The sequence below is a fragment of the Anomaloglossus baeobatrachus genome, chromosome 11 (assembly GCF_048569485.1).
Source record: "Anomaloglossus baeobatrachus isolate aAnoBae1 chromosome 11, aAnoBae1.hap1, whole genome shotgun sequence".
In the NCBI taxonomy this organism is placed as follows: Eukaryota; Metazoa; Chordata; class Amphibia; order Anura; family Aromobatidae; genus Anomaloglossus; species Anomaloglossus baeobatrachus.
The window spans coordinates 169,387,922-169,414,907 of record NC_134363.1 but is presented as its reverse complement, the minus strand read 5'-3'; the positions used below and the strand labels follow the sequence as shown (position 1 = coordinate 169,414,907).

The window sequence follows — 26,986 nt, the reverse complement described above, 5'->3', positions numbered from 1 at the left end:
CTGGTGTCGCGCGTCCCTCGTACGGCTATGAGCTCAGAGAAATTTAGGATTATAAAAAGTTATGGCTCTTGGAAAAAAGTGAGAAAAGAGAAAAAAAAAACGAAAAAGGAAAAAAAAAAAAAGCCAAGTCGGTGGGGAGGCTGAAGTTGTAGGGTCTGACAGTAATATGGCAGCATCCATGTCCCGGGCAGCGGCGCCTCCCGGGCCCCGGCCTCTGTATGCCGCACTCCTCAGCGCCAGCCTCACCATGGCTGATATTATAGTATGCATGTTCCCGGGCTCCGCCCCTCAGCGCGTCCTGTGCTCTGTGTGCGGTATGCTGCCCCCCAGCGGTCACACGGTGCGGTTATGCACGATGCAGGTTCCGGGGCCCCCTATCTCCTCCCCCGGCCCCGCTCAGTTGCTGTTGCTTCCAGCCCGCGGTGATAATAAGATCCCAGGACACAAAATGGCGCACAGCTGTCGGTGGCGGTTCCCAGCTCGGCCTGGGACCGGCCGGAGACTGGGGGCTAAGCACAGACTGGCAGCCGTGCTGAGGGAGGATGTCGGCGGCACCGGATGCAGGACGGGGGCCACGTCTGGAAGCTCCGGGGGCCCCGGGAGCTGCGGGGGGGTTGGACCGGGCTTTGATGCGGCGCTGCAAGTCTCCGTGGCCATCGGGAGTAACCTGAGACGGTTCCGGGACGTGTCCGGAGGCAGCAGCGGAGAGGTGAGCAGGGAGGCGGCTGACATGTCTGCTGCAGGCGCTGGTGTCATTGTGTGCGGTGCAGAGGGGTGTGTGACTGCGCAGGGGAGCTGCGTACACTGCCCGGCGGCGTGCAGGAGGCGCAGCACCGGGGCACCGGACACGCAGGGGGCAACACAGGGTGGGGGCAATTCAGGGGGTCAGCTCAGGGTGGGGGCAACTCAAGAGGGGTCAGCTACGGGAGGCAACTCAAGGGGGGACAACTCAAGGGGGGGGCAATTCAGGGAGGCAACTCAAGGGGGGGCAACCCAGAGGTGGCACCTCGGGGTGGAGGACAATTCGGGGTCAGATCAGGTGGGCACCTCAGGAGAGTTACCTGGGGGGGTGGTGGAAGTGAGGTCAGCTAAGGGGAGTCAGCTCTAGGGGGCAACTCAAGGGGGAGGGGGTCAACCCAGGGGAACACCTCAGGGTGGGGGCAACTCAGGGGGTCAGCTCAGGGGGGCCACCTCAGGACCGTTACCTCAAGGGGGAGGTCAGCTGAGGGGAGTCAGCTCAGGGCGGTACCATAGGATGACCTGGGAACTGACAAGTGGGCATGCCAAGGGGCGTCATGTGTGCCAGGTGCCCAATGCAGTGCCCTGGAGGTGCCACCGAATATGAGGTGCCCAATTCAGCGTCCTCTGGGTCTTACTTGATATTAGGTGCCCAATTCTGGGCAATGAGGGTTCCACTGAATATTAGCCTTGAGGATCCTTCTGTGTATCAGGTGCCTAATGCTATGCCCTAGGGGTGCTACCTGGTATCAGGTGCCCAATGCCGAGTCCTCTGGGTCCCCTCTGGTATTAGGTTCTCAATTCGGGGCCATGAGGGTTTTACCAGAGATCAGGTGCCCAATGCTTTGACCTGGGGTTCCGCCTGGATCAGGTGCCCATTGCTGTGCCATTAGGGTCACACATCAGATGCCCATTGCCGTGCCCTGAGGGTCACACATCAGGTGTCCATTGCCGTGCTGTTAGGGTCACACATCAGGTGCCCATTGCTGTGCCCTGAGGGTCACACAGCAGTTACCGTGCCCTGAGAGTCACACAGCAGGTGCCCATTACCGTGCCCTGAGGGTCACACATCAGGTGTCCATTGCCGTGCTGTTAGGGTCACACATCAGGTGCCCATTGTTGTACCGTTAGGGTCACACATCAGGTGCCCATTGTTGTACCGTTAGGGTCACACATCAGGTGCCCATTGCTGTGCCCTGAGGGTCACACATCAGGTGCCCATTACCGTGCCCTGAGGGTCACACAGCAGGTGCCCATTGCTGTGCCCTGAGGGTCACACAGCAGTTACCGTGCCCTGAGGGTCACACATCAGGTGCCCATTACCGTGCCCTGAGAGTCACACAGCAGGTGCCCATTACCGTGCCCTGAGGGTCACTCAGCAGGTGCCCATTGCTGAGCCCTGGGGGTCACACATCAGGTGCTCATTACCGTGCCGTTAGGGTCACACAGCAGGTGCCCATTGCTGTGCCCTTTGGGTCATATATCAGGTGCCCATTGCTGTGCCCTTTGGGTCATACATCAGGTGCCCATTGCTGTGCCGTTAGGGTCACACAGCAGGTGCCCATTGCTGTGCCCTGGGGGTCACACATCAGGTGCTCATTACCGTGTCGTTAGGGTCATACATCAGGTGCCCATTGCTGTGCCCTCAGGGTCATGCATCAGGTGCCCATTGCTGTGCCGTTAGGGTCACACAGCAGGTGCTCATTGCTGTGCCCTGGGGGTCATACATCAGGTGCTCATTACCGTGTCGTTAGGGTCATACATCAGGTGCCCATTGCCGTGCCCTCAGGGTCATGCATCAGGTGCCCATTGCACTAAAGGTCACACTTGGCATTCAGATTGGCACCGAGCCCTAGATGCCATATACTGTGGATCACACCTGGCATCAGGCGCACAATCCTGACTTGCCTGGCACTCAGATTGGCACAGCTTTGGGAGAGACAGGTCTGTGCTGCTTTCTCTGAGGTCCTGCCAGGAAAGGAGCATGCAGGGAAGGTGCCCGGTGCCATACACATAGTTCCTCCTGGCACAGCTCTGTTATGTAATAGAGCCCCATGCATAGTGTATGTGCCAGGTGGCACAGCGGGCATGTTACTGCAGCATGTGCGGGGCACTCCTGTACTGACACCAGTGTGCTCAGTGTTACACTTGGCGCTTTCTGTAATGATTGATGCCAGGGGGGTGTGGTAGGAAACATATTCAGCGCGGTGCATGTAAGGTGACCAGTGCCATGCAGTCAGGTACACAGCAGTGATGGAGGGGGCTGGCCCGTGCCACCATAGTGTGGTCATTGGGGATGATCTGAGTACTGAGGTCATGCCAGGAGGGGGAGGGGGGCATCTTGTATGTAAAGTGCAGACCTGGCACGGATGGGGTCTTTGTAGGAAGCCATGAATGAGGGTCCCTCCTGGCGTGGTGCACACTGGCACGGATTATGTCATTGCAATGTAAATGGAGCCTGTGCCAGGTGGCGGTGGAGGCGTGCGATACCTGCAGTGTGTGGCGCTTTCAGCACATTTTTTTCATGCCATCAGGTGTGGTGCATACACGACTGTATATTGGGGCTGGCGAGGTTCGTTTATCGGGTGCCTTTGGGGTGTGTGAATGTCCTGCATCGTGCCCGTCTCTTGCAGTGTGTGGCAGCATGTGCTGCAGCAGCGCGCGGTGTATATGGCAGTGCTGCTCTCCGGCCTGGAGGGGGGTGTGTCAGCCCTGCACCGTATATACACGCTCCCAGTGCAATCTCACATACCGCCATATACCACCGTCTTATCCGCAACCCTCCTGCCCTGCTGCGCCAGCTCATAGTAGTGTCATTCCCCTTCTCCATTTCACCATTGTATGGCATCGGTGGTCTTATTGGGAGGGGGGTGTGTGCCCATATGGCCACCGTGGAGGATATCGGTGTCGGGGATACACGGGGCTCGGTTTTCTATTTCATGTGTCGCACTTTGAGGAAGCGTGCGGAGGGGGCGCCTGTCACCGTGTGCGAGGAGCAGCGAGCGTATGCGTCTTTGTTGATCTCCAGTTACAGGGGGGTGTGTGTCTGGAAAGCGTCTGTTTATGTTGTGCTCTGGGGGGGTCTCTGGTATTTTTTAGGGTACCAGCGCGTTGTATAGCGGTGGTATGTGCTCATATATCAGGTATTATGTCACCGTTTTGGGGTCAGGTTGCTGTAATCCCCTTCATGTGAGGAGTTACATGTGGTAAACATAGGAGGGGTGTAGGTGGGCTGGGCACCGCTTATTGTGCCTGGGACACGATGAGGGGGGCTTTGTTTTGGCGGCAGAAGAGCAGCTGCTGTCTGAGTCTTTGAGATGAGGGGATGGAGGGGGGTCTTCATATGGATATTGGGCGAGAGGGCTTTATCAGACTCCGATGTTTATCCTTTATGTTATAATCCGGCAGCCGCCGCCCCCCGTTATAATCACCTACCTCTGTTATTCTCCACGTACGGGACAATGCCATGGTCAGGACAGGAACTTATCACTCTGTGGCTTTACTCAGCTTGGACCGAGATATAGAGATCAGTCCCAGGCGAGAAAAGACTACCGCTCATTCATACAAAAGATGGATTCTGTGCCGGAATATGGGACCGGACTGCACTCACCTAACTGCATGTGGGGGGCACTCACGCTCTCTGCTGATCCTCTCTCTGCTGACCCTCTCTCTCTGCTGACCCTTTGTCTCTCTCTCTGCTGCCCCTTTGGCTCTCTCTCTGCTGCCCCTTTGGCTCTCTCTCTGCTGCCCCTTTGGCTCTCTCTCTGCTGCCCCTTTGGCTCTCTCTCTGCTGCCCCTTTGGCTCTCTCTCTGCTGCCCCTTTGGCTCTCTCTCTGCTGCCCCTTTGGCTCTCTCTCTGCTGCTCCTTTGGCTCTCTCTCTGCTGCCCCTTTGGCTCTCTCTCTGCTGCCCCTTTGACTCTCTCTCTGCTGCCCCTTTGGCTCTCTCTCTGCTGCCCCTTTGGCTCTCTCTCTGCTGCCCCTTTGGCTCTCTCTCTGCTGCCCCTTTGGCTCTCTCTCTGCTGCCCCTTTGGCTCTCTCTCTGCTGCCCCTTTGACTCTCTCTGCTGCTCCTTTGACTCTCTCTCTGCTGCCCCTTTGGCTCTCTCTCTGCTGCCCCTTTGGCTCTCTCTCTGCTGCCCCTTTGGCTCTCTCTCTGATGCCCCTTTGGCTCTCTGATGCTCCTTTGGCTCTCTCTCTGCTGCCCCTTTGGCTCTCTCTGCTGCTCCTTTGGCTCTCTCTCTGCTGCTCCTTTGACTCTCTCTCTGCTGCTCCTTTGGCTCTCTCTCTGCTGCTCCTTTGGCTCTCTCTCTGCTGCTCCTTTGGCTTTCTCTCTTTTGCCCCTTTCACTCTGCTGCCCCTTTCACTTTCTGCTGCCCCTTTCACTTTCTGCTGCCCCTTTCCCTCTCTGCTGCCTCTTTCACTCTCTCTCTGTTGCTTGTTTCGCTCCCTGCCTCTTTCGCTCTCTGCTGCACCTTTTGCTCTCTTTCTGCTGCCCTTTTGCACTCTCTGCTGCTCTTCTCTCACTGCTGCCCCTTTTGTTCTCTGTGTTGCCCCTTTCGCTCTCTTTATGCTGCCCCTTTTGCTCTCTTTTTGCTGCCCCCATCGCTCTCTCCTGCCCCATCGCTCTCTCTGTGCTGCCTCCTTCGCTCTCTCTGCTGCCAAATTTTGCGCTCTGTTCTGCCCCTTTCACTTTTTCTGCTGCCTTTTTCGCACTCTGCTTCCTCTTTTGCTCTCTCTGCTGCCATCGCTCTATCTCTGCTGACCCCCCTCGCTCTCTCTCTGCAACCTTGTCTCTCTCTGCTGTCCCCTACGCTCTTTCTCTGCTGCCCCCTTCACTCTCTCTCTGCTGCCAACTTTGCTCTCTGCTGCCCCTTTGGCTCTCTCTCTGCTGCCCCTTTGGCTCTCTCTCTGCTGCCCCTTTGGCTCTCTCTCTGCTGCCCCTTTGGCTCTCTCTCTGCTGCTCCTTTGGCTCTCTCTCTGCTGCCGCTTTGGCTCTCTCTCTGCTGCCCCTTTGGCTCTCTCTCTGCTGCCCCTTTGGCTCTCTCTCTCTGCTGCCCCTTTGACTCTCTCTCTGCTGCTCCTTTGACTCTCTCTATGCTGCCCCTTTGGCTCTCTCTCTCTGCTGCTCCTTTGGCTCTCTCTCTGCTGCTCCTTTGACTCTCTCTCTGCTGCTCCTTTGACTCTCTCTCTGCTGCTCCTTTGGCTCTCTCTCTGCTGCCCCTTTGGCTCTCTCTGCTGCTCCTTTGGCTCTCTCTCTGCTGCTCCTTTGGCTCTCTCTCTGCTGCCCCTTTGGCTCTCTCTGCTGCCCCTTTGGCTCTCTCTCTGCTGCCCCTTTGGCTCTCTCTGCTGCCCCTTTGGCTCTCTCTCTGCTGCTCCTTTGACTCTCTCTCTGCTGCCCCTTTGGCTCTCTCTGCTGCCCCTTTGGCTCTCTCTCTGCTGCCCCTTTGGCTCTCTCTGCTGCCCCTTTGGCTCTCTCTCTGCTGCTCCTTTGACTCTCTCTCTGCTGCTCCTTTGGCTCTCTCTCTGCTGCTCCTTTGGCTCTCTCTCTGCTGCTCCTTTGACTCTCTCTCTGCTGCTCCTTTGGCTCTCTCTCTCTGCTGCTCCTTTGGCTCTCTCTCTGCTGCTCCTTTGGCTTTCTCTCTTTTGCCCCTTTCACTCTGCTGCCCCTTTCACTTTCTGCTGCCCCTTTCACTTTCTGCTGCCCCTTTCCCTCTCTAATGCCTCTTTCACTCTCTCTCTGTTGCTTGTTTCGCTCCCTGCCTCTTTCGCTCTCTGCTGCACCTTTTGCTCTCTTTCTGCTGCCCTTTTGCACTCTCTGCTGCTCTTCTCTCACTGCTGTCCCTTTTGTTCTCTCTGTGTTGCCCCTTTCGCTCTCTTTATGCTGCCCCTTTTGCTCTCTTTTTGCTGCCCCCATCGCTCTCTCCTGCCCCATCGCTCTCTCTGTGCTGCCTCCTTCGCTCTCTCTGCTGCTAAATTTTGCGCTCTGTTCTACCCCTTTCACTTTTTCTGCTGCCTTTTTCGCACTCTGCTTCCTCTTTTGCTCTCTCTGCTGCCATCGCTCTATCTCTGCTGACCCCCCTCGCTCTCTCTCTGCAACCTTGTCTCTCTCTGCTGTCCCCTACGCTCTTTCTCTGCTGCCCCGTTCACTCTCTCTCTGCTGCCAACTTTGCTCTCTCCTGCCCCTTCGGTTTCTCTCTGCTTCTGCTTCGATCTCTCTATCTGCTGCCCCATCCCTCTCTTCGCACTCTCTCTTGCACCTTTCACTCTCTCTGCTGCCCCTTTCATTCTCTCTATGCTGCTTTTTTCACTCTCCTTTCCCATTCGCTCTCTCTTTTCTGCCCCGTCATTCTCTCTCTGTCCCCTTTCGCTCTCTCTGCTGCCCCTTATCTCTCTGTCCTGGACCTTTCGCTCTTTCCCTCTCTGCTGCCTCTTTTGCTCTCTCTGCTGCCCCTTTTGCTCTCTCTGCTGCCCCTTTTGCTCTCTCTGCTGCCCCTTTCGCTCTCGCTGCTGCCCTTTTTGCTCTCTTTGCTGCCTTTTTAGCTCTCTCTTTGCTTCCTCTTTAGCTCTCTCTCTGATGCTTCTTTTGGTCTCTCTGCTGCCTCTTTCCCTCTCTCTCTGCTGCCCCTTTGCTTTTTCTGTGCTGCCGCTTCGCTCTCTCTGCTGCCTCTTCGCTGTATCTCTCTGCTGCCTATTTCGCTCTCCCTCTGCTGCTGCCGCTTCGCTCTCTCTGCTGCCTCTTCGCTGTATCTCTCTGCTGCCTCTTCGCTGTATCTCTCTGCTGCCTCTTCGCTGTATCTCTCTGCTGTCTCTTCGCTGTATCTCTCTGCTGCCTCTTTGCTGTATCTCTCTGCTGCCTCTTTGCTGTATCTCTCTGCTGCCTCTTCGCTGTATCTCTCTGCTGCCTCTTTGCTGTATCTCTCTGCTGTCTCTTCGCTGTATCTCTCTGCTGCCTCTTCGCTGTATCTCTCTGCTGCCTCTTCGCTGTATCTCTCTGCTGCCTCTGTGCTGTATCTTTCTGCTGTCTCTTCGCTGTATCTCTCTGCTGCCTCTTCGCTGTATCTCTCTGCTGCCTCTTCGCTGTATCTCTCTGCTGCCTCTTCGCTGTATCTCTCTGCTGTCTCTTCGCTGTATCTCTCTGCTGCCTCTTTGCTGTATCTCTCTGCTGCCTCTTTGCTGTATCTCTCTGCTGCCTCTTTGCTGTATCTCTCTGCTGCCTCTTTGCTGTATCTCTCTGCTGCCTCTTTGCTGTATCTCTCTGCTGCCTCTTCGCTGTATCTCTCTGCTGCCTCTTCGCTGTATCTCTCTGCTGTCTCTTCGCTGTATCTCTCTGCTGCCTCTTTGCTGTATCTCTCTGCTGTCTCTTTGCTGTATCTCTCTGCTGCCTCTTCGCTGTATCTCTCTGCTGCCTCTTCGCTGTATCTCTCTGCTGCCTCTTTGCTGTATCTCTCTGCTGCCTCTTCGCTGTATCTCTCTGCTGCCTCTTCGCTGTATCTCTCTGCTGCCTCTTCGCTGTATCTCTCTGCTGCCTCTTCGCTGTATCTCTCTGCTGCCTCTTTGCTGTATCTCTGCTGCCTCTTCGCTGTATCTCTCTGCTGCCTCTTTGCTGTATCTCTCTGCTGTCTCTTCGCTGTATCTCTCTGCTGCCTCTTCGCTGTATCTCTCTGCTGTCTCTTCGCTGTATCTCTCTGCTGCCTCTTCGCTGTATCTCTCTGCTGCCTCTTTGCTGTATCTCTCTGCTGCCTCTTCGCTGTATCTCTCTGCTGCCTCTTTGCTGTATCTCTCTGCTGTCTCTTCGCTGTATCTCTCTGCTGCCTCTTCGCTGTATCTCTCTGCTGCCTCTGTGCTGTATCTCTCTGCTGCCTCTTCGCTGTATCTCTCTGCTGCCTCTTCTCTGTATCTCTCTGCTGCCTCTTTGCTGTATCTCTCTGCTGCCTCTTTGCTGTATCTCTCTGCTGCCTCTTCGCTTTATCTCTCTGCTGCCTCTTTGCTGTATCTCTCTGCTGTCTCTTCGCTGTATCTCTCTGCTGCCTCTTTGCTGTATCTCTCTGCTGCCTCTTTGCTGTATCTCTCTGCTGCCTCTTTGCTGTATCTCTCTGCTGCCTCTTTGCTGTATCTCTCTGCTGCCTCTTTGCTGTATCTCTCTGCTGCCTCTTTGCTGTATCTCTCTGCTGCCTCTTTGCTGTATCTCTCTGCTGCCTCTTCGCTGTATCTCTCTGCTGCCTCTTCGCTGTATTTCTCTGCTGCCTCTTTGCTGTATCTCTCTGCTGCCTCTTCGCTGTATCTCTCTGCTGTCTCTTCGCTGTATCTCTCTGCTGCCTCTTTGCTGTATCTCTCTGCTGTCTCTTCGCTGTATCTCTCTGCTGCCTCTTCGCTGTATCTCTCTGCTGCCTCTTTGCTGTATCTCTCTGCTGCCTCTTTGCTGTATCTCTCTGCTGCCTCTGTGCTGTATCTCTCTGCTGCCTCTGTGCTGTATCTCTCTGCTGCCTCTGTGCTGTATCTCTCTGCTGCCTCTTCGCTGTATCTCTCTGCTGCCTCTTCGCTGTATCTCTCTGCTGCCTCTTTGCTGTATCTCTCTGCTGCCTCTTCGCTGTATCTCTCTGCTGCCTCTTCGCTGTATCTCTCTGCTGCCTCTTTGCTGTATCTCTCTGCTGCCTCTTCGCTGTATCTCTCTGCTGCCTCTTCGCTGTATCTCTCTGCTGCCTCTTCGCTGTATCTCTCTGCTGCCTCTTTGCTGTATCTCTCTGCTGCCTCTTCGCTGTATCTCTCTGCTGCCTCTTTGCTGTATCTCTCTGCTGCCTCTTCGCTGTATCTCTCTGCTGCCTCTTCGCTGTATCTCTCTGCTGCCTCTTCGCTGTATCTCTCTGCTGCCTCTTCGCTGTATCTCTCTGCTGCCTCTTTGCTGTATCTCTCTGCTGCCTCTTTGCTGTATCTCTCTGCTGCCTCTGTGCTGTATCTCTCTGCTGCCTCTTTGCTGTATCTCTCTGCTGCCTCTTTGCTGTATCTCTCTGCTGCCTCTTTGCTGTATCTCTCTGCTGCCTCTTCGCTTTATCTCTGCTGCCTCTTTGCTGTATCTCTCTGCTGCCTCTTTGCTGTATCTCTCTGCTGCCTCTTTGCTGTATCTCTCTGCTGCCTCTTTGCTGTATCTCTCTGCTGCCTCTTTGCTGTATCTCTGCTGCCTCTTCGCTGTATCTCTCTGCTGCCTCTTCGCTGTATCTCTTTGCTGCCTCTTCGCTGTATCTCTCTGCTGCCTCTGTGCTGTATCTCTCTGCTGCCTCTTTGCTGTATCTCTGCTGCCTCTTCGCTGTATCTCTCTGCTGCCTCTTCGCTGTATCTCTCTGCTGCCTCTTCGCTGTATTTCTCTGCTGTCTCTTCGCTGTATCTCTCTGCTGCCTCTTCGCTGTATCTCTCTGCTGCCTCTTCGCTGTATCTCTCTGCTGCCTCTTTGCTGTATTTCTCTGCTGCCTCTTTGCTGTATCTCTGCTGCCTCTTCGCTGTATCTCTCTGCTGCCTCTTCGCTGTATCTCTCTGCTGCCTCTTTGCTGTATCTCTCTGCTGTCTCTTCGCTGTATCTCTCTGCTGCCGCTTTGCTCTCTCTGCTGCCTCTTCGCTGTATCTCTCTGCTGCGTCTTCGCTGTATCTCTCTGCTGCCTCTTCGCTGTATCTCTCTGCTGTCTCTTCGCTGTATCTCTCTGCTGCCTCTTCGCTGTATCTCTCTGCTGCCTCTTTGCTGTATCTCTCTGCTGCCTCTTCGCTGTATCTCTCTGCTGCCTCTTCGCTGTATCTCTCTGCTGTCTCTTCGCTGTATCTCTCTGCTGCCTCTTCGCTGTATCTCTCTGCTGTCTCTTCGCTGTATCTCTCTGCTGTCTCTTCGCTGTATCTCTCTGCTGCCTCTTCGCTGTATCTCTCTGCTGTCTCTTCGCTGTATCTCTCTGCTGCCTCTTCGCTGTATCTCTCTGCTGTCTCTTCGCTGTATCTCTCTGCTGCCTCTTCGCTGTATCTCTCTGCTGCCTCTTCGCTGTATCTCTCTGCTGTCTCTTCGCTGTATCTCTCTGCTGCCTCTTCGCTGTATCTCTCTGCTGCCTCTTCGCTGTATCTCTCTGCTGCCTCTTCGCTGTATCTCTCTGCTGTCTCTTCGCTGTATCTCTCTGCTGCCTCTTCGCTGTATCTCTCTGCTGCCTCTTCGCTGTATCTCTCTGCTGCCTCTTCGCTGTATCTCCCTGCTGCCTCTTTGCTGTATCTCTCTGCTTTCTCTTCGCTGTATCTCTCTGCTGCCTCTTTGCTGTATCTCTCTGCTGCTGCCTCTTTGCTGTATCTCTCTGCTGCCTCTTCGCTGTATCTCTCTGCTGCCTCTTCGCTGTATCTCTCTGCTGCCTCTTCGCTGTATCTCTCTGCTGTCTCTTCGCTGTATCTCTCTGCTGCCTCTTCGCTGTATCTCTCTGCTGCGTCTTCGCTGTATCTCTCTGCTGTCTCTTCGCTGTATCTCTCTGCTGCCTCTTCGCTGTATCTCTCTGCTGCCTCTTCGCTGTATCTCTCTGCTGTCTCTTCGCTGTATCTCTCTGCTGCCTCTTCGCTGTATCTCTCTGCTGCCTCTTCGCTGTATCTCTCTGCTGCCTCTTCGCTGTATCTCCCTGCTGCCTCTTTGCTGTATCTCTCTGCTTTCTCTTCGCTGTATCTCTCTGCTGCCTCTTTGCTGTATCTCTCTGCTGCTGCCTCTTTGCTGTATCTCTCTGCTGCCTCTTCGCTGTATCTCTCTGCTGCCTCTTCGCTGTATCTCTCTGCTGTCTGTTCGCTGTATCTCTCTGCTGTCTCTTCACTGTATCTCTCTGCTGCCTCTTCGCTGTATCTCTCTGCTGCCTCTTCGCTGTATCTCTCTGCTGCCTCTTTGCTGTATCTCTCTGCTTTCTCTTCGCTGTATCTCTCTGCTGCCTCTTTGCTGTATCTCTCTGCTGCTGCCTCTTTGCTGTATCTCTCTGCTGCCTCTTCGCTGTATCTCTCTGCTGTCTGTTCGCTGTATCTCTCTGCTGCCTCTTCACTGTATCTCTCTGCTGCATCTCTCTGCTGCCTCTTCATTGTATCTCTCTGCTGCCTCTTCGCTGTATCTCTCTACTGCCTCTGTGCTGTATCTCTCTGCTGCCTCTTCGCTGTATCTCTCTGCTGCCTCTTCGCTGTATCTCTCTGCTGCCTCTTCGCTGTATCTCTCTGCTGCCTCTTCACTGTATCTCTCTGCTGCATCTCTCTGCTGCCTCTTCATTGTATCTCTCTGCTGCCTCTTCGCTGTATCTCTCTACTGCCTCTGTGCTGTATCTCTCTGCTGCCTCTTCGCTGTATCTCTCTGCTGCCTCTTCGCTGTATCTCTCTGCTGCCTCTTCGCTGTATCTCTCTGCTGCCTCTTCATTGTATCTCTCTGCTGCCTCTTCGCTGTATCTCTCTACTGCCTCTGCTGTATCTCTGCTGCCTCTTCGCTATATATCTCTGCTTCTTTTTACTCTATTTCTCTGTTGCCTCTTTAGCTCTCTCTGCTGTCTCTTTGCTTTTTCTCTCTGAGGCCTCTTTGCTCTCTCTCTATGCTGCCTTTGCTCTCTTTTTTTCTGCTGCTTCTTCCATACCATGCTATCTCTCTCTCTTCTATGCCCTGCTCTCTCTATCTCAATCTCTTCCATGCCCAGCTCTTTCTCTCTCTCTTCCATACCCTGCTCTCTCTCTTCCATGCCCTGCTCTCTCTCTTCCATGCCCTGCTCTCTTTTCCATGACCTGCTCTCTTTTCCATGCCCTGCTCTCTCTTCATGCCCTGCTTTCTCTCTTCCATGCCCTGCTCTCCCTCTTCCATGCCCTGCTCTCTCTTCATGACCTGCTCTCTCTCTTCCATGCCCTGCTCTCTCTTCATGCCCTGCTCTCTCTCTTCCATGCCCTGCTCTCTCTCTTCCATGACCTGCTCTCTCTTCCATGCCCTGCTCTCTTTTCCATGCCCTGCTCTCTTTTCCATGCCCTGCTCTCTTTTCCATGCCCTGCTCTCTTCCATGCCCTGCTTTCTCACTTCCATGCCCTGCTCTCTTTTCCATGCCCTGCTCTCTCTCTTCCATGCCCTGCTCTCTCTCTTCCATGCCCTGATCGCTCTCTCTCTTCCATGCCCTGCTCTCTCTCTTCCATGCCCTGCTCTCTCCTTCCATGCCCTGATCGCTCTCTCTTCCATGCCCTGCTCTCTCTCTCTTCCATGACCTGCTCTCTCTCTTCCATGCCCTTCTCTCTTTTCCTTGCCTTGCTTTCTCTTTTTCTTCTATGCCCTCCGCTCTTCAATGCCCTGCTCTCCCTTACACTCCCTCCTTTCTCTCTTCCATGCCCTGTTCTCTCTCTCTCTTCTACACCCTGCTCTTTCTCCCATGCCCTGCTGTCTCTTTTCCATGCCCTGCTCTCTTTGTTTTATGCCTTGCTTTCTCACGCTTCTACCCCTTTTTCTATTCCTCTTCCATGTTCTGTTCTCTCTTCCATGCCCTACATTCTCTTTCATGCCCTGGACTCTTTTTTTTTTTTTGTTTTTTTTTTTGTTCTCTTTCTTGCTCTCTCTTGCTCACTTTTTCTTACTTTCTTGCTCTTTTTTGTTTTCTCTTGCTTGCTTGCTTTCTTACCCTCTACTCTTGCTCCCTCTCTATCACGCCCTCTTCTCTTGCTCCATCTCTTTTTTTTTACTCTCTTCACTTGCTTGCTGGTTTTGTGCCTCTTCTCTTGCTCGCTCTCCTTTTCGCCCTCTTATCTTGCTCGCTCTCCTTTTTTGGCCCTCTTCTCTAGCTTTTTCACCCTCTTCTCTTGCTTGCTCTCTTTTTCGCTTTCTTCTCTTGTGCGCTCTCTTTTTCGCCCTCTTCTAGCTTGCTCTCTTTTTCGTCCTCTTCATTTGCTGGCATTTCTTTTTGCCCTCTTCTCCTGCTCACTCTCTTTTCTCCCTCTTCTCTTGCTCGCTCTTTTTTCCCTATTTTCTCTTGCTCGCTCTTTTTTGCCCTCTTCTCTTGTTCACTCTTTTCCCCTTTCTTCTCTTGCTCAATCTCTTTTTTTGCCCTATTTTCTAGCTCTTTTTTGCCCTCTTTTGCTCCCTCTTTTTTCACCCTCTTCTCTTGCCCGCTCTTTTTTTCGCCCTCTTCCCTTGCTCGTTCTCTGTTTCACCCTCTTCTCTTGCACGCTCTTTTCCCCTCTTCTCTTACTTGCTCTCTTTTTCACCCTCTTCTCCAGCTCTTTTCCCCTCTCTTCTCTTTTTCACCCTCTTCTCTCGGTCTTAGTCGCCCTCTTCTCTTGCTCGCGCTCTGTTTCACCCTCTTCTTTTGCACGCTCTTTTCCCCTCTCCTCTTGCTCGCTCTCTTTTTTCTCTTGCTTGCTCTCTTTTTCACCCTCTTCTCTTGCTCGCTCTCTTTTTCACCCTCTTCTCTTGCTCGCTCTCTGTTTCACCCTCTTCTCTTGCACACTCTTTTCCCCTCTCTTCTCTTGCTCGTTCTCTTTTTCGCCCTCTTCTTCAGCTCTTTTTCACCCTCTTCTCTTTCTTGCTCTTTATTTCTGCCTCTTCTCTTGCTCGCTCTCTTCTTCACCCTCTTCTCTTGTTCGCTCTTTTTTTCACCCTCTTCTCTTTCTTGCTCTTTTTCACCCTCTTCTCTTGCTCTCTCTTTTTCACCCTCTTCTCTTGCTTGCTCTCTTTTTCGCCCTGTTCTCCAGCTCTTTTTCGCCCTGTTCTCTTTCTTGCTCTTTTTTTCTCTGGACGCTCTTTTCCCCGCTCTTTTCTTGCTCGCTCTCTTTTTCGCCCTCTTCTCCAGCTCTTTTTCGCCCTCTTCTCTTTCTTGCTCTTTTTTTCTCTTCTCTTTTCTTGCTCTTTTTCACCCTCTTCTCTTTCTTGCTCTTTTTCACCCTCTTCTCTTTCTTGCTCTTTTTCACCCTCTTCTCTTGCTTCACTCTCTTTTTCACCCTCTTCTCTTTTTCACCCTCTTCTCTTTTCTTGCTCTTTTTCACCCTCTTCTCTTTCTTGCTCTTTTTTTCTCTCTTCTCTTTTCTTGCTCTTTTTCACCCTCTTCTCTTTCTTGCTCTTTTTCACCTTCTTCTCTTTCTTGCTCTTTTTCACCCTCTTCTCTTGCTCACTCTCTTTTTCACCCTCTTCTCTTTTTCACCCTCTTCTCTTTTCTTGCTCTGCTTTTTTCTCTGTTCTCTTGCTCGCTCTCTTTTTCTCCCTCTTCTCTTGCTCGCTCTCTTTTTCTCCCTCTTCTCTTGCTCGCTCTCTTTTTCTCCTCTTCTCTTGCTCGCTCTCTTTTTCTCTCTTCTCTTTTCTTGCTCTGCTTTTCTTCCTCTTCTCTTGCTCGCTCTCTTTTTCATCCTCTTCTCTTGTTCGCTCTCTTTTTCTCCCTCTTCTCTTGCTCGCTCTCTTTTTCTCCCTCTTCTCTTGCTCGCTCTCTTTTTCTCCCTCTTCTCTTTTTCTCCCTCTTCTCTTGCTCGCTCTCTTTTTCTCCCCCTTCTCTTGCTTGCTCTCTTTTTCGCCCTCTTCTCTTGCTCTCTTTTTCACCCTCTTCTCTTGCTCGCTCTCTTTTTCTCCCTCTTCTCTTGCTCGCTCTCTTTTTCTCCCCCTTCTCTTGCTTGCTCTCTTTTTCGCCCTCTTCTCTTGCTCGCTCTCTTTTTCACCCTCTTCTCTTGCTCGCTCTCTTTTTCTCCCTCTTCTCTTGTTCGCTCTCTTTTTCTCCTCTTCTCTTGCTCGCTCTCTTTTTCTCCCCCTTCTCTTGCTTGCTCTCTTTTTCGCCCTCTTCTCTTGCTCGCTCTCTTTTTCACCCTCTTCTCTTGCTCGCTCTCTTTTTCTCTCTTCTCTTTTCTTGCTCTGCTTTTCTTCCTCTTCTCTTGCTCGCTCTCTTTTTCTCCATCTTCTCTTTCTTGCTCTCTTTTTGCGCTCTTGCTCGCTCTCTCATACCTTGCACTCTTTCTATTTTGATCCTTTTGTCCGGTGCTCATCATCTCTTCCAGGAAGGCTGGAGCCCGTACAGTAAATCGCAGGATGACTCACATCTCTGGTCTGGGTCAGCAGCACAATAACTCGCTGTAATTGGTGCATTTCATGTAAACTGACGCTCGTCTTACAGGGTCTCGGCTTTGTCATCACAGCCTAATTCATCAATACCCAGATTATGGCCTGCAATTATTCGATACGTGATGTCTGACTGCTTGTACCCCCTAAGGATTCTGGAAACTGGGGTCCTGGGTCTTCCTAAGTGCTGGCCAACTGGGCCAGTGATCCTCTCTCCACACCAGAACTTGTTACAATTGTTATGACCTTTACAGATCCGGAGATCGGGGTTCTGAAATGTGTCAGTGGCCGCCCACCGCTCCAATCATTGTTAGGTCATTCTAATGGGGTGTTTCAGAGCCACAGTCTGGGATCGGTGAGGGGGTCCCAGTGATCGGACCACCAGTGATCAGCAAGTTATCATCTATCCTATGGGTGTAATATCTTACCAGTTGGAAATTTTGGTAAAAAGTTGCTTCCCGAGCACAATGTCAAGTATTACTCTACCGCCCTTAGTGATGCTTCATGGATGACCACCATCCTGGATCTTCCGAAACTGTGTCAAAAGGCCATCAGGGGACGGCATAAGTAGACCTAGCAGCAATTAGCATCATGGCTGCTCCTTAGGATGCCCATACACCTCATAGCAGACTGCCGTCTCTCCCGACTCCTCCATGCACATGCACGCTCAGTTTGGAGGAGCGTGCATTTGGAAGTAAGCTGCTGCAAGACACCTGTGATGCCAGCCAGAAAGGATCGAGCATTAAAATACAGCCTGGACGATCCGTCTTACCTCCGATGTTATCTCTCTAGGCCCCGTGCACATACGATAGTTGGCCAGTGCCCCCATAATGTCAGCATGTGTATGAGGGTCTTTAGTCTGTGTGCAAAAAATGTTGAGATACTAGATGGCTCAAGGCTCGTCTTCTGACACTTCTGAGGTTACTTTTCTGGTCTGGTTTGCCTTTGAGCTGTTTGGGACATATGTGGAATGTGAAAAATGTCCCCATAACTAGAGCTCTGGATGGAGCGCTGGCAGCAGGAATGTGCGCCCTGTGCAGACATTCGTCCCGCTTCTCCCCCAGCATGTCCGGCTATGGACGGTTTGGCACTTCCAGGCTTTCTGGAGATTGCTGTGTCACTGAAAACACATGAGGAGCGTCAGGAGGAGCAGCGCTCATAGTGCAGCCCGTGCCTCCTGCTCTCCTGACGCTTTTATTCCTCTGATATTCGAAGCACAGCTACATCTGGCAGAACACATGACGGCATTCTGTGTTCTTACTATTATTTCGGCCAAGAGTTGACTGTTCATTAGAATTCATATTTAGTCAAAGTTAAAGCCGCTGTCAGTCATATAGGGGCCTGTATAATATAACTATGGGAGACAGTCACAGGGCAACAGGTGATGACTCAGGGGCGCGGGGGATTTGAGCCAGGGGGTTCCATTCCCTGGACGAGGGCCTGATTGGGACTTGGGAGGTGGAAGGGGTTCAGTTTTCTGGGCAAGGTCCTGATTCGGGCTTTGAGGAGGGAGAAGGGTTCAGTCTTCTGGGCGTGGACCCGATTAGGGCTCGAGGTGAAGGGGTTCTGTCTTCTGGGTGTTGACTCGCTTGGGTGGGGAAGGGGTTCTGTCTTGAGGGCAAGGGCCCGATTGAAGGTTGGAGGGGAAGGGGCTCTGACTTCTGGGTGAGGGCCTGATTAGGGCTTGGGGGGCAAACAGTTCTGTCTTCTGGGTGAGGGCCTGATTGGGGCTTGGGAGGCAAAGGGTGCTGTCTTCTGGGCAAGAGCCTGATTGGGGCTTCAGGAGAATGGGTTAAGTCTGCTGGGCGAGGGCCTGATTGCAACTTGGAGGAAAGGGGTTCTGTCTTCTGGGCGAGGGCCCTATTGGGCCTTGGGGGAAGGGGTTCTGTCTTCTGGGCAAGGGCCTGATTGGGGCTTTGAGGGGGGAGAAGGGTTCTGTCTTCTGGGCGTGGACCCGATTAGGGCTCGAGGGGAAGGGGCTCTGTCTTCTGGGTGTTGACCCTCTTGGGGGGAAGGGGTTCTGTCTTGAGGGCAAGGGCCCGATTGAAGGTTGGAAGGGAAGGGGCTCTGACTTCTGGGTGAGGGCCTGATTGGGGCTTGGGGGGCAAACAGTTCTGTCTTCTGGGCAAGGGCTGTCTTCTGGGCGAGGGCCTGATTGCAACTTGGAGGAAAGGGATTCTATCTTCTGGGCGAGGGCCCTATTGGGCATTGGGGGAAGGGGTTCTGTTTTCTTGGCGAGGGCTAGATTGGGGCTTTGAGTGGGGGGAGAAGGGTTCTGTCTTTTGGGCGTAGACCTGATTAGGGCTCGAGGGGAAGGGGCTCTGTCTTCTGGGTGTTGACCCACTTGGGGGGAAGGGGTTCTGTCTTGAGGGCAAGGGCCAATTGAAGGTTGGAGGGGAAGGGGCTCTGACTTCTGGGTGAGGGCCCTGATTGTGGCTTGAGGGGCAACAGTTCTGTCTTCTGGGCAAGGACCTGATTAGGGCTTGGGGGCAAAGGGTGCTTTCTTCTGGGGAAAGGCCTGATTGGGCTTCAGGAGAATGGGTTCTGTCTTCTGGCCGAGGGCCTGATTGCAACCTGGGGAGGGGGGGAAGGGGTTCTGTCTTCTGGGCGAGGGCCTGATTGGGGCTTGGGAGGAGGAAGGGGTTCTGTCTTCTGGGCGAGGGCCTGATTGGGGCTTGGGAGGAGGAAGGGGTTCTGTCTTCTGGGCGAGGCCTGATTGGGGCTTGGGAGGAGGAAGGGGTTCTGTCTCTGGGCGAGGGCCTGATTGGGGCTTGGGAGAGGAAGGGGGTCTGTCTTCTGGCGAGGGCCTGATTGGGGCTTGGGAGGAGGAAGGGGTTCTGTCTTCTGGGCGAGGGCCTGAATTGGGGCTTGGGAGGAGGAAGGGGTTCTGTCTTCTGGGAGTGGACCCGATTAGGGCTCGAAGGGAAGGGATTCTGTCTTCTGGGTGTTGACCCACTTGGGGGAAGGGGTTCTGTCTTGAGGGCAAGGGCCCGATTGAAGGTTGGAGGGGAAGGGGCTCTGACTTCTGGGTGAGGGCCTGATTGGGGCTTGGGAGGAGGAAGGGGTCCTGTCTTCTGGGTGAGGACCCGATTGGGGCTTGCGTGGGGGGGGGGGTTCTTTTTGTCTTTTGGGCTAGGACCCAATTAGGGCTTGAGAGAAGGGGTTCTGCCTTGTGGGAAAGGGCCTGATTGGGGCTTGGGAAGGGGAAGGGGTTCTTTTTTTTTTTTTTGGGCGAGGGGCCCAATTGGAGCTCGGGTGGGGGGGATTCTTTTTGTCTTTTGGGCTAGGGCCCAATTGGGGTTTGGGAGGAGTTCTGTCTTGTGGGTGAGGGCCTTATTGGGGCTTGGGAGGGGGAAGGGGTTCTTTTTTTTTGGACGAGGGCCCGATTGGGGCTTGGGTGGAGTGGGAGTTCTTTCTGCCTTTTGTGCTAGAACCCAATTGGGGAGGAAGGGGTTGTATCCTCTGGGTGAGGGCCTGATTGTGGCTCGGGAGGGGGAAGGGGTACTGTTTTTTGCGCGTGGGCTTGATTGGGGCTTGGGAGGGGGAAGGGGTTCTTTTTTTTTTGGGCGGGGGCTCAATTGGAGCTCGGGTGTGGGGGGGGTTCTTTTTGTCTTTTGAGCTAGGGCCCAATTGGGGCTTGGGAGAAGGAGTTCTGTCTTGTGGGTGAGGGCCTGATTGGGGCTTGGGAGGGGGAAGGGGTTCTGTTTTTTTGAACCAGGGCCTAATTGGGGCTTGGGTGGAGGGGGAGTTCTTTCTGCCTTTTGGGCTAGAACCCAATTGGGGAGGAAGGGGTTGTATCCTCTGGGTGAGGGCCCGATTGTGGCTCGGGAGCGGGAAGGGGTTCTGTTTTTTGGGCGTGGGCCTGATTGGGATTTGGGGGGAAGCGGTTCTGTCTTCTGTGCGATGGCTTGATTGGGATTTGGGGGTGAGTGGAGTTTCTGTCACCTGGGGGGCTACGTGATACAAAAACACATTGATACCTAGTTGCAGCTTTCTAGTAAGTGTGTTTTCTCATCCAGTGCTGCATTTCCAGATGGTTTAGACTCCTGAAATGCGGCTTTTTTTAAAAACCCACAAGATTGTGTCCACCCTGGAGTGATGCTTTGTACCCCAGTTATTTTGGCACATTTTTTTTTCTGTAACATGTTGCAGAATGAGTCCTTATTTTGTGTATGAGACTTGTGTACTGCGCCACCGGCCATGTTGGCGCTTAATGCATGGGAAATAAATAACCAAGAGCTGTGAGAAGCGTTGATGCCGCCTTCCTCTGCGTTTACATGGTGATCTATAGATTTTTCTCTCAGTGGGGATTACCCGGCTGTAGCCACACGCAGGATGAGTGTCGACTCGGGACCTTTTATGTACTAATACCAGAAGCAGAGGCATCATTCATCCTGTGCTGTGTTTCCTGCACAGTAAGAACAGGACAGGGCGTGATCCCCAGAGACAGGCGGCCGGTGCCGGCCCGGGGGGGCGCTCACCACTGGCTCTGCTGGGAGCTGCTCTGTTTTATGTAACATCCAGGCAACCAGTCACATATATCCAGTATGATCCCATTGCTTATAAACCTGCATCCTCGGATTAAAGGGAGAGTGTTGCTGGGAAATGACATAACATGCAAAATATGTGAGCATTAATAGACTCAGACTTTACTGAGCAGGTGAGCTGTGACATCATCTATTGTGAATGGTGGATCCTGTGTTATCTACTATATATAGAGATGTTATCAGTCATTGTACAGGAGGGGGAGAAGGTGAGCTGTGACATCACCTATTTTGAATGGTGAATGCTGTGTTATCTACTGTATATAGAGGTATTATCAGTTATTGTACAGGCGGGGGAGGTGAGCTGTGACATCACCTATTGTGAATGGTGAATCCTGTGTTATCTACTGTATATTGAGATGTTATTAGTTATTGTACAGGAGGGGGAGCAGGTGAGCTGTGACATCAACTATTGTGAATAGTGGCTCCTGTGTCATCTACTATATAGAGAGATGTTATCAGTCATTGTACAGGAGGGGGAGCAGGTGAGCTGTGATATCACCTATTGTGAATAGTGGCTCCTGTGTCATCTACTGTATATAGAGGTGTTATTAGTCATTGTACAGGAGGAGGAGGTGAACTGTGACATTGTCTATTGTGAATGGTGGATCCTGTGTCATATACTGTATATAAAAGTGTTATCAATCAATGTACAGGAGGAGGAGGTGAGCTGTGATATCACCTATTGTAAATGATGGATTGTGTGATAGGTGTTATCAGTCATTGTACAGGAGGAGGAGGAAGTGAGCTGTGATATCACCTTTTGTGAAAGGTGGATGTTGTGTTACCTTATCTACTGTATATAGCGGTGTTATCAGTCAATGTACTGGAGGAGGTGAGCTGTGACATCACCTCTTGTGAATGGTGGATCCTGTGTTATCAGTCATTACAGAGGAGGGGAGGAGGTGAGCTGTGATATCACCTCTTGTGCATGGTGGATCCTGTGTTATCAGTTGGATTTAGAGGTGCTATCAGTCATTGTACAGGTGGGAGAGGAGGAGAGCTGTGATATCACCTATTGTGAATGGTGGATCCTGTATTATCTACTGTATATAGAAGTGTTATCAGTCATTGTACAGGAGGGGGAGAAGGTGAGCTGTGATATCACCTTTTGTGAATCATGGATCCTGTGTTATCTGCTATATATAGAAGTGTTATCAGTCATTTTATAGGAGAAGGAGAAGGTGAGCTGTAACATCAACTATAGTGAATGGTGGATCCTGTGTTTTCTACTGTATATAAAGGTGTTATCAGTCGTTGTACAGGAGAGGAGCAGGTGTGCTTTGATGTTACTTATTGTAAATGCTGGATCCTGTGTTATTGATTGTATAGAAAAGTGCTATCAGTCATTATACAGGAGGTGGAGGAGGTGAGCAGTGACATCACCTATTGTGAATGGTGGACCCTGTGTTATCTAGTGTATACAGAGGCGTTATCAGTCACTACAGGAGGAGGAGGAGGTGAGCTGTGACATCACCTATTCTGAATGGTGGATCCTGTGTTATCTACTGTATATAGATGTGTTATCAGTCATTGTACAGGAGGAGGTGAGCTGTGACATCAATTGTGAATGGTGGATCCTGTGTTATCTACTATATATAGAGGTGTTATCAGTCATTGTACAGGAGGAGGAGGTGAGCTGTGACATCACCTATTAAGAATGGTGGCCCTCAGGCTCTACTTACATACCAGACACAGTGATGCTTTGTTAATGCAGCTAAGTCATGGATTACAGGGGTGAGCAGTACCAATGCTACAGCCAATCACAGCAGCAATATCAGCGTATGTCACAAGATCTCCGAGGCTGGTGATTGGATGCACCAAGGGGTGCTCCATCACCGCAGGGAAATTTACAAAGATATTCAAGAAAATCAGCCAGGAAGAGGTTAAAGATAGAGCAAAATGTGTGTGATGTATAACTCCGGCTTTCCACCTTTTGGGGACAAATCACTTAAATGCGTGTACTTTGAGTTAAAAATTCTTTTTGCAATTCGATTTCATCAATAATTTTGCACAGTTTCCTTTCTTGAGCTTTTGGATTTCACTGCCTATTGCTGGCTGCAGAATGAGTTAACTGAGGATGTATCAGTGAGCTCGTTCTGACGGTCCAGTGACTGTTTTCCACTCGTTTCCTGAGCTCCTCTCAGCTTATATTAGACCACATCAAAGTGCAGGAAAACAAAGAACCTTTAAAAGCCAAACGGTGCAACATTTGTGCTGAAATGGATTTGCAAAAAAAATGATTTAGTCGCCAGAACACCAGGGTCGCGCAGTATCATTACTGACTATACAGCTTATTGGCACTGCTCGTGCTACGTTCTGCATTTATTGCTTTTAAAAGCTTGTTGTTTGGAGTTTTTTTTTTTTTCCATAATTCGGTCATTAACTTATCATGAAAAAAGTGGGTGGACCGGAGGCTGCCAAATCCCAAAATAACCCCGTGAGCTGCAGTTCCAGGCTGTGGATGGTGCGGGCGGAGCTGGGGCTTCCTAGAAATCCTTATGTAATCCTTGGCTCGGCCGCACGTTCCTCTGACCTCCGGCACTTATTACCGCACAGGGGACACCATCGCTTTCCCTTACACCTCCAGGGGTGACGCAGCCGGCAGGACACCAGCCCCTGCAGATGTGCTTTCTTTTTCAACAATATTTAGGTTTTTTTTTTTTTAATATACTTCTTGTACTTTGCTTGTTTTATTACTTTTTTTTTTAAATGTTTTTCTATCCTTTTTAGTATTGAGATGTCTTTTTTTTCACAAGTAAGTGCAGCAATAAAATCCATAAAATTATGAATTCTGCCGAGAGCCATTTGTAAATTTCTTCCATAATTCGGAGGCCGCACAAAAACTGGAAAATTACCCTACTATGTTTTGTCAAACAATTAACTCACTGTGGTGGCCGGCGCGGCTTCTTTTCGGTGCGGCTGTAACAGTAGCCGATGTTGATCTTGTTACTTCTCACAACTGCTTTTCCAGGTTTGAGTCAGCTGAGACTTCTGTATATACATCACAGGAAGGGATAGAGGCATATACATCACAGGAGGGGCTGGGGGCATATATATCACAGGGGAGTGCTGGAAGGAATATACATCACTGAGGAGGCAGGGGCATAAACATCACAGGGGAGTGCTAGGAGGAATATACATCACTGGGGAGACTGAGGCATATACATCACAGGAGAGACTGGGGGCATATACATAGCCCTGGGGGATGCCGGGGGACACAGACAGCCCTGGGGGATGCCAAAGGACGCAGATACATTGTGGGAGGCACTGAGAGCATTGAGGGGGGCATTGAGAGCACTGGGGGGCACAGGGCACTGGGGGAGGCTAGGGGCAAAGACAGACCTTGGGGAGACTGGGGACACAGACAGACCTTGGGGAGGCTGGAGGCAGACAGACCTTGGGGAGGCTGGGGCTATAGACAGACCTTAGAGAGGCTGGGGGCATTGAGAGCACTGCGGGGCATTGAGAGCACTGGGTGAGGCTGGGGGCACAGAGAGCACTGGAGAGGCTAGGGGCACAGAGACCTAGGGGAGGCTGGAGGCACAGACAGACCTTGGGGAAGCTGGGGACATAGACAGACGTTGCAGAGGCTGGGGCACTGAAAGCACTGGGGGAGGCTGGGGGGCACAGACAGACCTGGGGGAGGATGGGGGCACAGACAGACCTTGGGGAGGCTGGGGCACAGACAGACCTTGGGGAGGCTGGGGGCACAGACAGACCTTGGGGTCGCTGGGGGCATGGACAGACCTTGGGGAGGCTGGAGGCACAGACAGACCTTGGGGAGGCTGGAGGCACAGACAGACCTTGGGGAGGCTAGAGGCACAGGCAGACCTTGGGGAGGCTGGGGGCACAGACAGACCTTGGGGAGGCTGGGGGTACAGACAGACCTTGGGGAGGCTGGAGGCACAGACAGACCTTGGGGAGATTAGAGGCACAGGCAGACCTTGGGGAGGCTGGGGGCACAGACAGACCTTGGGGAGGCTGGGGGCACAGACAGACCTTGGGGAGGCTGGGGCACAGACAGACCTTGGGGAGGCTGGAGGCACAGACAGACCTTGGGGAGGCTAGAGGCACAGGCAGACCTTGGGGAGGCTGGGGGCACAGGCAGACCTTGGGGAGGCTGGGGGCACAGGCAGACCTTGGGGAGGCTGGGGGCACAGGCAGACCTTGGGGAGGCTGGGGGCACAGGCAGACCTTGGGGAGGCTGGGGGCACAGACAGACCTTGGGGAGGCAGGAGGCACAGACAGACCTTGGGGAGGCAGGAGGCACAGACAGACCTTGGGGAGGCTGGGGCACAGACAGACCTTGGGGAGGCTGGGGGCACAGACAGACCTTGGGGAGGCAGGAGGCACAGACAGACCTTGGGGAGGCAGGAGGCACAGACAGACCTTGGGGAGGCAGGAGGCACAGACAGACCTTGGGGAGGCTGGGGGCACAGGCAGACCTTGGGGAGGCAGGAGGCACAGACAGACCTTGGGGAGGCAGGAGGCACAGACAGACCTTGGGGAGGCAGGAGGCACAGACAGACCTTGGGGAGGCTGGGGGCACAGGCAGACCTTGGGGAGGCTGGGGGCACAGGCAGACCTTGGGGAGGCAGGAGGCACAGACAGACCTTGGGGAGGCAGGAGGCACAGACAGACCTTGGGGAGGCAGGAGGCACAGACAGACCTTGGGGAGGCAGGAGGCACAGACAGACCTTGGGGAGGCTGGGGCACAGACAGACCTTGGGACGGCTGGGGGCACAGGCAGACCTTGGGGAGGCTGGGGGCACAGGCAGACCTTGGGGAGGCAGGAGGCACAGACAGACCTTGGGGAGGCTGGGGGCACAGACAGACCTTGGGGAGGCTGGGGCACAGACAGACCTTGGGACGGCTGGGGGCACAGGCAGACCTTGGGGAGGCTGGGGGCACAGACAGACCTTGGGGAGGCTGGGGGCACAGACAGACCTTGGGGAGGCAGGAGGCACAGACAGACCTTGGGGAGGCTGGGGCACAGACAGACCTTGGGACGGCTGGGGGCACAGGCAGACCTTGGGGAGGCTGGGGGCACAGACAGACCTTGGGGAGGCAGGAGGCACAGACAGACCTTGGGGAGGCAGGAGGCACAGACAGACCTTGGGGAGGCTGGGGGCACAGGCAGACCTTGGGACGGCTGGGGGCACAGGCAGACCTTGGGGAGGCTGGGGGCACAGGCAGACCTTGGGGAGGCTGGGGGCACAGACAGACCTTGGGGAGGCAGGAGGCACAGACAGACCTTGAGGAGGCTGGGGGCATAGACAGACTTATGGCTGGGGGCATAGACATATGACCCGCGGGCCGGAGGTTCCCCACCCATGCATTAAATGCTTATTCCCACCACACACTCAGAGGTCATAGATGTCTTATCAGTGTGGGGGCCATTTATGGGTCCTGCACTGATATAAAAAACGGGGGTCCCCAGTCTCCTGACCCCACCAGGTGGAGGTCGAACCAATGCTCAGTTAGTTTTCTTTGTTTTTGCATTACGAGGCTGCCGATTTGCAGGGCAATTTTGACTTGAGCGCCAAGGTAAACGTAGAAAGTATAAGGGGGTCTTTGACATGCCGTTTGCGCCTCCTGCATTATGTTACCGGCCGTTCCGTCCCTTGTAGGGTTAAGATGGAGAGCGCTGGGCAGGCAGGAGTGGTCTTGGCTCGGGTGGACACTGTGTGTTTGCTTTCGTGTTTTATCATGGCACTTGCTAATCCGTCTCCCCCTCCCTCACCGTGTGTCATTTCCCTTCTCTCATCTGACTCGTTCTCCTCTGCCAGAGACATTAACCCAGCTTGTCCCGCTGAACTCCACCGTCACCTCGCCCAACATCCGCACACACATCCCAGAGATCTGGGGCGTTCTCAGAAATGCAGAAAGTTATATAATGGCCACATCTGGAGCACCGATCCCAGACGAGCAGGACGCTTTCTAGGAATTATGACGACTTTCCAGCGACTCCCATCCCAGGAGCCTGGAGGACACTTTGCCTAGAAAGTTTTGTAATGGCGCCCAAAATGTTTCTGGGCCAAAAAAGAAGTCATAGTTGCTGTATAGATTGTAAAGGGGAGACCTAACAGCTGAATTTGGTTTTTCTGACAACTATCTCCATACACATGCACACTTGTTTTGGCCAACAAGTGCACCTCCTGACTAGTCCCATACATGTACTGTACATGCTCAGTTTAGCCAACGGCTGTACCTCCTGACTAGTCCCATACATGTGCACACCCGGTTTGGCCAATATCTGTACCTCCTGACTAGTCCCATACATGTACATGCTCAGTTTAGCCAACGGCTGTACCTCCTGACTAGTCCCATACATGTGCACACTTGGTTTGGCCAACAAGTGCACCTCCTGACTAGTCCCAAAGATGTACACGCTCAGTTTAGCTAATATCTGTACCTCCTGACTAGTCCCAAAGATGTACACGCTCAGTTTAGCTAATATCTGTACCTCCTGACTTGTCCCATAGATGTGCACACTCAGTTTAGCCAACGGCTGTACCTCCTGACTAGTCCCATACATGCACATGCTCAGTTTAGCCAACGGCTGTACCTCCTGACTAGTCCCATACATGCACATGCTCAGTTTAGCCAACGGCTGTACCTCCTGACTAGTCCCATACATGCACATGCTCAGTTTAGCCAACGG

General features: G+C 52.9%; 1 protein-coding gene across 3 annotated transcripts in view; it reads left to right on the top strand.

The window, feature by feature from the left end:
• The first annotated feature begins 408 nt into the window (after nt 1-408).
• The window catches only part of KMT2A (lysine methyltransferase 2A), a 387,559-nt gene continuing 360,981 nt past the window's right edge, over nt 409-26,986 (top strand). For 2 of the 3 annotated variants that reach the window (XM_075328633.1, XM_075328634.1), the window contains exon 1: nt 425-709. In XM_075328633.1, the coding sequence (XP_075184748.1) occupies nt 449-709 (261 nt within the window). In that variant the 5' untranslated portion in view covers nt 425-448. Of the gene's footprint in view, nt 710-26,986 lie in introns of all 3 variants that reach the window. The other variant, XM_075328635.1, reaches the window with a different exon arrangement.